A 14,009-nucleotide genomic window follows, 5' to 3' on the forward strand; every position below is an offset into this window, starting at 1 on the left:
TGTTGCTGATTGCTAGATAACTTACCATCTCACTTCTTCCCACTCTGCCCACTTCCCTCTCTTCTCTTGGCTTCTTAACCGAAAGTGACTGGTGACCAAAAACATGACAGGACATGTCAGTGACCTGCAATGCTGCTTAAGGAATTTTTTTTTTCCTTTGAGTTCATCCTGGATATCAGGATGTGAGCTAACCTGCAGTGGCCGTGACAGTATTAGCATCTTAACAAGATGCTTTGAGATGTCAAAATTCAGGAGAGGCCTTGGAGTGTGTCCCCACCGAGCTAGAGGGATGTAGCAAGCTGGGCAAACCAGGCTGAACACAGGCATTGACATGGATGTCAAGTAAACAGAGCAAAGGGCGGATTTGTTGTGACAGGGACAGACAAAAAGAGAGGAACATGAATCTGTCTATTTAATTGGAGGGAGAAGTTGGAGCCAGAGAAAGTTGGCGTACAGACTGCTCAGAGGTGAATTGCTGTGCTCGTCAATTTTACTGGACTGAAGCTGAAGTGTGTAATAAGCTTAAAATGTTACTGCAAAAATGTGGAAGGCAGAACATGAGATTGTAGTGAAATTGCTAAATAGGCTGATTGGTACATGGGAAATGTCTGTAAGAATAAATGTATAAGAAGTGGGCTCTGAACATGACTACAGAAAACTTTGAATTGTGCAGGCTCCTTAGCCTTGGCATGTCCTACTTCCTCCAAAATCCCCACCTTGGCCATAATTTAGTAAGGCAACTCCCAGTTTACTGCTCGAAGAAAGGGTGGGTGTACTTCCTATACAGAAACCTTTTGGCCAGACGTATGGGTTGAATGCTGTATTCTGTGAATTACTGCTTTGTAAACAGCAGGGATGCAAAAAATCACTGTTGTCTTTTTTTTTCTTTCTTTCTTTCTTTTCCACTCCCTCACAGAATAAAACCTTTTTCCACCAGTTCAGTGTAAAGGAGAACTGGCTGCAGCAAAGAGGAACCATGAATGAAACAGAAGAAAGTGAGTATAAATGAAAGAGTGGAGGAAAAGCTCAAAAACTGTAAAATTGTTTCTCAAGGACTTCAGTGTAAATATTCTTTAACTGACATACAGTTTTTGAATAGGACCTTGGGGACACAAAAGAAGAAATATTTGGCTGTGCAAGTTTACCTTCCTTCCTCCTGGCTTACAGGGGTCAACAGTGCCATGGTATCTCAAGGGGTTTTTGCCCTGTCCGGTTCCTCCAGCACCCCTGTCTCAGTCCTGTGTGCCTCCCAGGTGTGCCGGCAGCCCCTCCACCAGGCATTACTTGTGCTCCATTTCATGCTCTCGGTCTCTTGACCTATATCTTGGTTGTGAAAGGTGAACAAATAAGCCTGTCACATGAAATGGTCCAGGATCTGCTAACTCTGGGAATGTGCCTTAGTTCCTTCTCTGCTCAAAAACATCTCTGCATGGAGTGCAGCTGCCACTTCACTTTAATGTCAGCCATTTCAAAAGCGATCTCCCTCCATTACTACCAATACAGTAACGTAGTGAGGCTGTCACCCTCCTGTAATGCCTGTACGAGGAAGGAGGCAGAGAGAACACTGTGTACACGAGCAGGGGACGGCAGAAGGACCTCCTACCTGGCAGCCTCGCTCCTTGACAGTGTATCTTCATTTCTTACTGGGAACAAAACTCCAGAAGTTCACTTGAAGTCAGGGTATTTTTAGTGCTCATTTGTGACAGAATAAAAACTGAGCTCGTTCGATGCCAACTAGAAAGATTTGCACAGTACGTGCTGCTGATAGATAATCCTCTTTTTGTGCTTCAAATGTAGGGGGTTTTGAGGTTTGTTTCCAAGGCTTCTTCTAAAAATGATCTTTCTGGATGAGAACCCCCACACTCATTCTTCTTTCAAAGGTGGACACAGCTTGTGGGTGACTGGAAAGGAAAGAGGACTGGCATGAGAGGGGGGACAGACCATATAACTGGGGTGGGACAGTCACCAGGACAGAACTCAGCAAGGCCAGTCCTGACTGAGTTAAATTGCTTTTGTCTCACTCCTTGAGAGCAGGAGCCATGAACTATGATGAAATGAAATAGCCTAAGTGACTTTGGGGAAGGGAGAGACAGATGCAGAGGGTGACATCTAATCCTGTGTGGTGGAGTGCTGTCTGACTGATGGTGCTTGTGGTGGATGAGTCTGACTGAGATTCACCATGCCACTTGACCAGAGGTGTTTTATCCTCTATTGCAATCATTACCAGGACAGCTTGCAGCCCATGGCCACTTCCTCCCCCTGGCATTCCCTCCTTCTCACAGAGGAGCAGCACAGGCTCCTGGAAGAGATGACATGGTCCATCCCAAAAGGTGGGATACCACCGATGGAACGTTGGAGAGGTGTGAGGAGGAGGGTCACTATGGTGGTTGTGCTTGAGCACCTGACCTGTGGGTTGATTTAGTTCAGTGTTAAAGAAAGGATAGACCAATAGCCCATTTAAAAATTGACATTGCTGTCATTGTCCCTTTGCAAATGGCAGAGAGGACATTTCAAACAAATTCACTCTAAGCAAGGTGTGTCACTCTGCATTTGGAGTCCAGATATTCCTGTCAGATTTTTTAAAATTTATTTTTCTACCTAGTAATTTAAAGTGCAATTGGATGTGTCTGTTTTCATGATGTGTATCCATTCTGATGAGAGATTCTGCCATGAGCATCTCATTTACCCTCTGTCAGCAGAGACCGGTTAAAAGGGAATTATAAAATCAAATGACTTATTTTTCCCCAATACTCAATGTTAAGTTCCTCCTTCATTCTCATATTCATTTTTTCTTACTACAACAGGAAAAAAAATCCCTATTCTAAAGGATAGAGTTCTTAGCTGCTTCTGGCATAATCTTCACTAATGAAAGTGCCCCGAAGCCATGAAGATCCGTAGGACAAGCAAAGAGCTATTGCTACATATATCTGTCAGTAAAGATAATAAAAAAAATACAACAGTTCTGGAGAAGAAAAAGTTGTCCTGTATTGGCATGGTAGCAGCCTGTCTATAATAAGCAGTGCCAGAGTAGAAGGAAATGGAAAGTTTAATTAAGCACTGAAGTGAGTGTGAAACCAAGAGCTGTGACAATTCTGATTAGCAAATGTAATTTTAAAAATATTTATGCAAGTCTGCAGCTCAGTTTCTTCCGCTTTAAGTGTGGCAGCTGTATTTCAAAGAACTAGCTAGGGCAAACTCAGAAAAAGATGTAAACCTAAAATTCTGGCAGGCAGAGAGAGTGTACATCCCTTTTTGTAGCAGAAAAAGGTAATCGCTGAGCTGACCACAGCATTCCCAGAGCTGAACCAACTCATGGACCTCAGTAGAGGTAGTGAGCCCGGGGAATTTCCCCAAACCAGTCTCATTTATATGTGCTGCTTGTGATTCAGGAAATGAGTTGTCAGAACTGATTGTATGGCTGTTTGGGCAGTCTCTGCTGGTGCTAAAATACTCTGGCAATGCAAGTAGTTTAGATGTCTAGACAGATAAGCTATCAGGAGTGGATGAAAATCTGGGAGCACTGTTCTTGCAAAGCTTCCTGTTCCAGGTGGAAGTGGAGGTTCAAAATAATTTCTGCAGCAGATATGAAATATACTGAAAGGACAGTGATTTATCTGAACCTAAAATTGAGGGAGAAAAGATGGCAACAGCTGAGTTTGCAGAGAAGACAGGCAGTGAAGGAGGTTGTCGGTGTCAAATCCTCAGGGTAGGAAGTCTTAAATAGATACTGCTGTGGGAGTCTGTGTTTCCATTTGCTTGCCTCTCTCATTCCCAGGAACAGGAGGTGGGGAGGTGGGAAATGGTGATGTTTATGGTTAGTTTCATGTCCTTTGTGTCAGGGTGCAGTGACTGCCCTTCCTGCAGTAGCCAGGCAGCTGAGGCATTGCTGTGGTGGGGTCTGCAGGTTTGTTCCTTGCACTGTTCGGGTATCTCTGCCTACAGCTGAGCATGTCTTTCTTCCTTTGTGCAGTTTTCTGCCGCGTGTATATAACAGAGCACTCCTATGTCAGTGTGAAAGCTCAAGTGTCTACTTCAGCTCAGGAGATACTGAAGATCGTGGCAGAAAAGATCCAGTACCCTGAGGAGGAGTTGGCGCTGGTGACAGTCTCGTTCTCTGGTGGTAAATAACTTCCCTTCATCTGATTATTTACCTTTTATTGCATCAGGTAAAGGAGGGCTGACATTTTCTGATGCAAGGATACAGCTGTTCCTCTATGGGCCCACAGCTGGATGACCAGGGGAACAATGAGGAGCTGCTTCCCAGAGACTTGTTTCCATGGTAACAGCTCTTTCTTGGGTACTGTGGGATGTAGCATCTCCTGGCTGGGAAGGGAGTGTAAAGAACTCTCACTCTCCAGCAGTATTGCACGGTTTTATTCCTTTTCCAAAGATGAATCTGCTACTTTGGAATTTAAATTAATTTTGAAGGCAATGAGGCATGGTTTGCTTTAAAAATATAGAAGGGAATAGCAAATACTCTATGCATGGCTGTTTTCCTCATCTATGGCAGGAGTAACAAAAATTCTTGAGGAGAAAGGAAGAAGATGTGTTTGCACAATTGAGATACTGAGAGCAATCTCAGCAATATTTTGTAAGCACTCTTCCTTACAACTGACACCTTTTGCCTATTGTTTTAGTGTAGAATATCTTGGCAGTATTCTCAGATAACATTAGTTGTTGTTGATCCCCTAAGACAAAGGATGAACTCATTGCTACTTGTTTGTCAGTCTAGTTAAATGAAATACACACAAGTGCTGACTTGTTCCGTTTATATCTTTGATTCAGAACTGGAAGGTCACATTTTTTTCCCCCATGCTGGGCTCAGTTAAAGAAACATACTTTTGAGTGCACTGGTGTGGGTGGGAGGGAGATGGTGCCCTGCTCTGGTTATGGAAAGCCTGGGCACAGAGCAGCCATTGGGAGCATTACACATGGGTGTCCTGGCCATCCAGGCTACATCATTTTCAGGCATACTCTTTTTACCCTCGTGTGCCCAAACTCACCTCCTGTGCATTTCACAGCACTGCAAAATCACTGCGCTGCTGTTTTTCAGGTCTTTCTCTCCTATTCAAGAGCAGGGCAAGTTTTGATCTGATAGCAATAAATCTGGTTCTAACTGCCTGCTTAGCTAAAGAAGACCAACCATTCATAAATAATGAAATATACTATATTGGTTCCCAGGAAAGCCACAAAATAGAAGTGGTTGCCACTTGGTTGTTCAATGAGAAACAGTAAATAAAATGCAGGTATAGTAGGAAAGCCATTTGTACATGACCTTTGTAACCCCTAAAATGTTATTTAGTTATGTTGCCTGAGTTAATTGGAAATACAAGTTCAGTATCTTCTTATGCATCCTGTACTGCAAATGATAAACACCAACCTACTATGCTTTTTTTTCTGCTTTGTGTTTTTGCTATTTGTGTGACTTAGAACTCATGTCTTTCATCCACTTGCAGGGCAGCAGTATGAGCACTGGAGAACCTGTTTTTATTGTACTCCAATAATGGACAAGCGAGCTCTTTATTCAAAATTACCTTGAAAAAACATAATGATAGTTCAGCATAATGTATCTGTGTATCAATGGATAAGTGAGCATGGATAAAAGGGAAAACTGTCTGAAATTATGTCTGGCTCTTAGACTCCTCCTAGTCCTACTCTTCATGGGCAATGCAGAGTCCAGGGTAGCTCTCAGTGGTCTTGCAGTAGTTTTGGGTCTCCCATGTATCAGGTCTCCAGAGGATTACTTGGAGCTCGCAGGAAGTGAACGTTTTCGCAGGGCAGTTTTTAAGCTGTGTTTGGGGTTTTGCTTTATTTTTCCCCCCATCTTTCTCTAGTTCATTCAAGATTCCACAGAGCTGAACCAGTACTCTGGAGTGGAGGAAAAAAAAGTCCTTTCTCTTTGCCACCTGTGTCCTGCTCTTTTACCCAGATATTTCCTAAATTAATTACTCTAGGTCTAGAAGAATTAGTGTAAATACTGTGTAATAAAGGACTCCTGAGCGCTGCTCTGTGGGATGAATTTCATGGTGTTGGGATCCTTTAAACTTTTCCTGTTGAATGGCTGTGGCTGCTGATTTCATCTCCACACCCGGTTTTGTCTCCAGTGACACACAACAGCTCAGCCTCTGGAGGCTGAGACCCTCTGCTCTAACAAAAGTCACTACATTTATACTAGATACACTGGGTTGAAATTAAATGTTCTATAAGGCATAGGAGGCTAGACTAGATTATTTCAGGGCTTCTATCTATTCTATGTGAAGTGCAGTTTGAAAGCAAAAGCAGGAAGCTTCTGTGCTCTAGTCCTTCAGAGATCTCTTGCCTTTATCTTGCCTGAGCAGGATGGAGATAATGGGTCCCCACAGAGACTGAATTGGGTGCTTAGTTACTTTCTAAGGAGTCGATGTGGCATCACAGATACAACTGTACCTTTATTTCTCATATGCAGCTTTTATTCCTCTTCTGAAACTTGTGTGTTTTGTTTGCTGTTTTTACAGAAAAACATGAACTACAACCAAATGACTTGGCCATCTCAAAATCTTTGGAGTCATCCAGTCGTATGTTTGTATACCGAAAAGATCTGACTGATTCTTTGGTAAGGATCAGGATTGTATGTTTCCCATTTTTTGTTTGTCTGACTCCAAATCAAAACATTAGTATTTCTCTCAGAGGGCTTTTCCAATGCAGAATTTACTTTTTGCCTCCTTAGTAAAGCTTACCACTGAGCTGCTCTATTCCTAAAAAAAAAAAAATCTTTCATTAACAGCAGTTATTTGACTGAACAGTAATGGAATTTGTTCATCAATTTTAAATAAACCAAAGCTTCTGTACAGCTTAAATCTTTCAATCTACATCAGCCTGGAAAAGCTGACCTGTGTGTGTACCAGAATGGATGGGATGAGGATTATTCAGGGCTCTTGTGACTCTTTCCTCCCCACCCTGCCTTGTGCCTCTGTAGCACTTAGAGTGGCTGGTACATTATCATACAAAGGGGTGGACAAATTCCATGGAATTACTACATGTAGAAATAGATGTTGTGTGAGTTCTACCAGACCCATCAGTGCAACCCCAGTGTTGTGGCAGCCACGTGGTTAGCTGGTGTATATCACTGGTGGTGTGTCCTCCCTTACTTCTGCCTGTCTGTCACTCCATCCTCTCACTGGGGCTGGGAAGGTGAGCAGATTGAGAGGCAGCAGATCTCTCTCATCCTTCCCTCTGTCTTCAGAAACCAGGATTGCGACCTCCCTCCCTCCATGTTTTCCCAAAATCTCAGTGAGGCAGGCACAGTCAGGCACTTTGCTGTTTCAATAGTTTTCTGCTAATTGTGCAGATGTTTTCAGGAAAGAGCAGGGACTGTATCGCAACTGACTTCTACATGGTGTCAGTACCTCCAGGATCTGTGCATTCATCCTCAGGATGAGAAATGTCTATTTACGTTTTGTTGGATCAATGTGCCCTGAAGAGCTGACATGCCACTATTATTGTAATCTGTCAGCTCCATTATCTCCAGTGTTAGAGCCACCTCTAAAAATGTGAATATTAAGGGAAGGTTTCCAGTGCAGACAGGTGACAGCCAACCTAGTTTCATTAGTTACGTAATAAAAATTGCAAAACTTGCTGTAACTGTCAGAAATATAGCACCAAAGTAATGGCTTAACTGGTAAGAATAATCTTTCATCTTGGCAGATGGTTCATGTACCAAGTTTCAGACTGATGAGGTTAAAAAAGCCGAGAGAAACGCAAAACTTTGAAAATCCAAGCTAAAAATGGAAATGTCAAATGACCCTGAACACCAGCAATACCACAGCACTCCACATAATATACTAAGTAACTTTTATGAATCAGAACCCACAACATTTTACTCTTTGTTGATTACATTTGGGGTAGATTAATCGTAAAATGTATGGATTTATGTTATTTGTAAAAGCAGACTGGAGGGCAAGTTATGTGTATTTATTCTAAATCCAATGTGTTTTCAGAATGATTCTTTTATATCAGAAAATTACTGATGTCTTAATTTAGATTTTATTTTCTGATAGTTTCAGGGATTTTATTTTCATTATGCTGTCTGCTTGGCTGGTGTTTTATATTAAAGGTTGGGAGAGGGAGAGAGAAGGAGAGAGGGAGAAGGCCTCACTCTCCAAAGCAAATCATTGATCCTATTGACCCATTTCCCATTTCAAGCTATTTATTAGATAGGTTATAGCTCCTTCATTTTGATTAGTGGGAAAAAAAGCCCTCAGAGTGCACTTAGAGAAGATTACTTACTCAGCTCTGTTTGGTAACTTAGTCCAGTAACTGTTTCATTGCAGAATCTTTGGCATTTCTTGAGGAATACTTTTTGCTCTTGTCTATTCATTTAGAACCCATTTTCTGAAAATGAGGAATTGCAGCAGAGATCTGTGAGGATTTTGGGAATTAACACCTGGGATCTTGCCTTAGAACTAACAAACTTTGACTGGAGCCTCTTCAATGCAATTCATGAGGTAAGAAGCGCCACATCCACTTCCAGGTATATTACTGTATTGCAGTGTTGTGCCATGGTGATGCATTTTGGAGCACTGGTGTTCCTGGGTGCTTGGTTCCCTGTCATGACAGCATGATTGGCAGCTCTCAGTAGGGTGACAGGTCCAAGAGTTATCTTGCAGTCCTTGAGACTGAAAGGAATTGTCAAGGGTTTGTAACTTTCCTGTGTTCGAGCATCTCATACGCTCCCTGTATACCTGATGTGTTTTATTGAGATTTGCCTCAAGAGAGTAAAAGACCATGAACATTTTCTAAAAACCCTCTCTGTGAATATGTTTCATATGCAAAATGTCTTATGCACTTGATAGTGTTTCAGTAAATACAGGATTCCACAAATAGCTGTCTTTCATATCACTTCAGCCACAAAAGAATTCACTGTTTCAGCAATTTAGATGGTCACATTACTGTTCGTGTTAGGCTTCAGTGGGATGAAAAATACTGGGCAGGCTTTATTAAATGGGATAATGGTGCACTTCAATGCCCATTGGGTAGTTTCAGTGACTTTGATAGGTTCTGGTTTGAGTTGATGAGTAAAACACACAGTTAACAGCAGAAAATCTCTCATGAAAATACCATTCACTGAAAAGCATGTTGGCTTTCAGAGAAAATGAATGTGAAATTCCCTTTCTTTTCATCAGATGCTTTCCTTTTCTTTCATTTTGGGTTCTTTTAGTCAGTTTAGACACTGTGAATTTGGAACTGGCCAAGCTTGGGGGGTTTTTTCTGAACAGAAATCAAGACCTACACCTCTCTTGATTAAAAATTTGCTAATATAGAAACAAGTTTGAATAGAGATTTTTCGGATTCTGCAGTGGTTTGGTATGGTTACTTTTTCATACTGGAACAGAAGTGATGAAATACAGAAGTAGACTGTTTATGTCTTTTACCTGGCTATAGCCAGAAGTGGAACTGCAGGAATTCTCACAAAAAGGGCGTATCTTGCAGGACTTCCAGTCCACCTGCCTTCTGTAATAAGTCTCTAGATTTTTCTGAGCTTTTGAGATTGGCTCATGGATAATGAAAAAATAACCATTTGTGACCAGACCTTGTTTCAAAACCATACTTACAAATAATTTATAGTTCATTTATATTTAAATTGTTTTCATATCCCTAATGATGTTGTCAATGTCTTCCAGCAAGAGCTGATATACTTCACGTTCAGCAGACAGGGCAGTGCTGAAAACACAGAGAATCTCAGTCTTCTGCTTCAAAGATGCAACGAGGTCCAGCTTTGGGTTGCCACCGAGATACTGCTCTGTAGCCAGCTCTGCAAACGTGTGCAGCTAGTGAAAAAGTTCATCAAGATTGCTGCCCAGTAAGTTACTAGCTTTGCAACAGAAATCCTTGAATTCATATATTTTGTTTGGCAAAAAGTAGGTGGAGAGGCAAGGAAAGAAAATTAATTTGTCATCCTGTGTTTTGATAGTGTAGTAAGCATACCTAAATAAAATAGTCCAACAGCAGGCCCTGGTCAAAACTAGACATGGTTGAGTATATGCTGCTCAAATCTTCCCTGGCAGCTTAGCTGTTGTGTCTGCAGTGTCAGCTGCAACATCCCCGATGGTGCAGAGGTAGCTCCTTCCTTAGCTGAGATAACCTGAGCACCATTTGACAACTATTTAGGCAGCAAAACCATCACACAAGACTAGGTAAAAACCAAAACACTCTGTTATAAATTTGGAAGTCCTACCCCTAGAGAGGAACCTAACTGCAGTAAGCTGTTGCCCCATGTGATCCTCTCTGGAGTACTCTTTTACTTATAGGAGGGGTAGGTATCTTCATGTATTAGGTTTGACAGTCTACTCTTCCACTGTTACTAAATAGTACTGGCATTTGTTCTGTGCCTTGCAGAATACAAATATATACTATACACAGAGATTTCTTTTCTCTGTAATGACTTTCTGTCTTAGTAACCAAGGAAATGGAGCAATTTAAATATGTGCAGTCATCCTCCTCACCTCTCTCTCCACTTGTTGGTCTTCTGCAATATTTGAATATGCATGTTCATGGAAACTGTATAATTTGTTCCCTTCATCGACTGGGCTGATTTAATTTGCAGGGCACTTACATACAAAGGACTGTTCTCTGCTGAAGCACTGCCTTTAGAGAAATTAATTCTTCTAATCTAATCTAGTGTAACTCATAAATGTGATCTGAGGGAGTTTGTAAGTTGTGTGGTATCCAGTAATATGTTCATTTTCTGCCATATCAGTGGCCAAAAAATGGTTGGTTCTATGTGACTTGCTTGCACCACTGTAGCATTAATTTGCACCCAAGAAGAGTTTTGTGTCTGTCCCACATGAATAAGAATGTATTTGTTACCAGACTAAAGTGTTGCCCTATTTTTGTTGATTCCATTAAGTGAAAAGCCAAAGTTACGGAGACTGAATACAGTTGTCCCTAAAGAGTAGACAGGCTCTCCCAGTGCGCTGCGGAAGCTCCTGCCCTGGAGAATGTAGGTGATGAAATAAGCGAGTGTGTAGTTTCCACAGGATTTTTTTTTTTTAGTCATAAAAGCTGCTTTCTAAATGAACACACCGCTGTATCTCATCAGTTCTGGAAGAGTTGATGACCGGGGAACATTTAGGGTGGAAAGATGGTGTGCATCATTTTGTTTGAGACACAAACCAAGCAGCCCTCCTGTTTTGTTTATGACTAAGGCAGAGAGGTAGGGAACTATGAACAGCTCTGGCTGTTCCCTGTTCTCTGCTCACAGATTCAGCCAGGAATCTTTGTCTGTGATATTCCTCTGGCCAGGAAAGCACCAGGACTAAGATTTCATGTTCATCATCTGTGTGCTTTGCTGTTGAGGAACGCCTGAAGAAAATAGAAGCATTTTACACAAGAGTGTCAATACATAAAAGGGAGACAGAGTTTTTGAAAAACAAATCCATATGCTTCTGTTGATGATTAGTCTAAAAGAGGAAACAAGGGGTTCAATAAAGCAAATTAATTAGCATGTTATTAGGAATTAACATCCTGGGGAGTTAAAGAAACAAGTCAATGTAAGGTTAGAATAAATAAATTATAACAGCAGCCTTTTTGCTCCCCGGGCAAGCAGTGGCTGACTGTAAGAGACATTCCTTCTCTCTACAGCTTGCTGTGAGGAGTGGGCCCACCCAACAGACAGTTTATGCAGGCTGCATTGGACACCTTCCTTGTTTTGAAATGAGTTGCCTTTGGGAGCTGCCTGGCTTTAATGATAAAAAGGATCTAAGCAACAAAGTTAGGATTAACTTTAAGACAGCTGAAGTGAAGTGAGAAATACACTGTCTCAAGATAGTACACAGTGATAAGGGCAGGCTTTATAAAACTTGTAACAAGTTCTGGCCATTTTCCAGGCCAAGGCCTTGGCATGTACTTTTCCCTGGTGATAAATCCCAGTGAAGCCAGTGGATTCATTCATACTTAAAATTATCTTAAAAGAGGATTCTCACTCTCACACACAAATGCACCCATATATTTGTATGATCTTCAAAAATCTGCAAGAGACAGGGCAGTATTTTTGTTTGAAAAGAACTCAGTATTTAAGGATTTCAAGTTTCCTAATGGACTAGAAGATGAACTAGAAATAAGCATAGTGTGATTGTATATGGTAAAATGTCAAAAAATAGAGGTATTGAGCAAATTCCATCAGGACCTGTACTGGAACCAGTACTAGCTGCAACTGGTTTATAGGCCTATGTAAATTGAACACTAACCAGATTTTCAGACAATAAAAATGATGAGGGATTGCAAATGCATTGGAGGATAGATAGAAAAAAAAAAGAATTATCTAAGGAGTCTAGTGGCATGTGCAAACAACAGTAGGGTAAGATTTAATTTAGATAGATGCCCAGTAATTCAGCTACAGAATGCTAATACTGAGCTGAAGAAATAAATGCATGATTGTAAAGAACAGTGCTGTGACAGAGATCCTTGGGTGATAATAGATGACAAATTAAAAGAAAGGACAAAATGTGGTGCTGTTCCAAATAAATAATTTGCTGTTTGTTTTATGCTTGCATAAGAACTTAGAACAGTAATTATATTTCTTCTTCCCTCCCCACTGTCTCATTACTTGGGAACGGTGTGAAGGAAAGAAGAAAACACATGAGTTAAAATAAATTACAAAGAATTCAAGGAAGGATAATAACAATATGGAAAAGCAGATTGCAGGCTGCAACCACAAAGAGAAATTGAAGGATCCTATGTTGTACAATTTACAGAAAAGATGAAAAAGGGGATGAAAATATTTATTATACAACAGAACAGAGGTCAAGGAATTATTCTGTATGGTAAAGGACAGCTGGGAGTAACTTGAACATTGAAAAGGGAAAATTACTTTTGACAGCAAAGGGAAAAAAAAATAACCTGCCAACAACAGGGTTGATGAGACAGTAGAACGTTTTCTAAAAAACTTCTTAGAGACCCCATCACCTAGACTGCAGGTGGTTATGAGAGGACATTTAATGAGTTCATTATGTGGAAGATGATTGTATGTTAGTGCTGAGGGTTGAAATGAGACTCAGTAACCCAGGATCCCTGTGCATTCCATTTATCTCTGATTCTGAGCACAAAATATCGTATTTTTATTCCTCAGCTGTAAAGCCCAAAGAAATCTGAATTCATTCTTTGCAATTGTTATGGGTCTCAACACTGCATCTGTCAGCCGGCTGTCTCAGACCTGGGAGGTAAGACACATCTTTATATCTTTTAGATGCTGTCAAAACCATTTTGCACAAAGGTTGTATACTGGTGAATTACCTTTTCTTTCTAATTAATGGTTTTTCATGCTGAAATCAAACATGGAGGGAGTGTTGGTGGAGAAAATTCTTTGTGACCTGAAACCTTAGATACACAGCTATTAAAAAAACCCCCTAAATGTGTCCTTCCAGAGTTTTAAATAAGAACAGAGTATGGAGACCTTATCCTCTTAAACCAAAATAAATTATTCTAGCATTTTAAGTAGATGTTAGAACAAAAAGTCTTACAAAGGTGGCTCCAAGGAAGCAGTTCCTTATTTTGGAATAATTAATAAAAAAGGCAAAACAACAAAGTAGAAAGAAACCTTCTCTAGTTGTCTTTCATCAGGTTTTTTTTCAGCTGCTCATCTTGAACAACAAAGTTAGGAAATGAACCATGAATAAGGAGTATACTGGAGAACAGAGATTATTTGCTGAAGAAGCTACTGGTTGCTACACAGAGCATGAGCATGTTTAAAGGAGGGTCCCACTGGGATCTGTGTTTATGTTGTGGATTTTTTGTTTCCATCCAAGTGGTGTCCATATTGAGTCATAGTACCCATAATGAGTGATAGCATCTTCAAGTTTACTGTATCTTCTGAGGAACCAAATATTGGGGAAGGAGTAATTGCACGGGATGGGTTGAAGCCTTATCCTTCCTTCATGCCCTTAACACCACAGGTGGGCAGTACTCCAAAAGTACCAATCTGTAATACAGAGTGAGAGAGGAGAGCTGTGATCTGCCTTGGAGATACTCTTGAG

At 40.9% G+C, this 14,009-nt stretch overlaps 1 protein-coding gene across 3 annotated transcripts in view; it reads left to right on the forward strand.

The window, feature by feature from the left end:
* RAPGEF5 (Rap guanine nucleotide exchange factor 5) overlaps window positions 1-14,009 on the forward strand; it is a 159,499-nt gene that overhangs the window by 126,361 nt on the left and 19,129 nt on the right. For all 3 annotated transcript variants that reach the window (XM_048303609.1, XM_048303617.1, XM_048303627.1), the window contains 6 exons: window positions 917-995; window positions 3,971-4,120; window positions 6,495-6,592; window positions 8,361-8,483; window positions 9,660-9,838; window positions 13,106-13,196. In XM_048303609.1, coding sequence (XP_048159566.1) covers window positions 917-995; window positions 3,971-4,120; window positions 6,495-6,592; window positions 8,361-8,483; window positions 9,660-9,838; window positions 13,106-13,196 — 720 coding nt within the window. The remainder of the gene's footprint in view (window positions 1-916; window positions 996-3,970; window positions 4,121-6,494; window positions 6,593-8,360; window positions 8,484-9,659; window positions 9,839-13,105; window positions 13,197-14,009) is intronic.

This window comes from Corvus hawaiiensis, chromosome 1, assembly GCF_020740725.1.
Source record: "Corvus hawaiiensis isolate bCorHaw1 chromosome 1, bCorHaw1.pri.cur, whole genome shotgun sequence".
NCBI classification, from domain to species: Eukaryota; Metazoa; Chordata; class Aves; order Passeriformes; family Corvidae; genus Corvus; species Corvus hawaiiensis.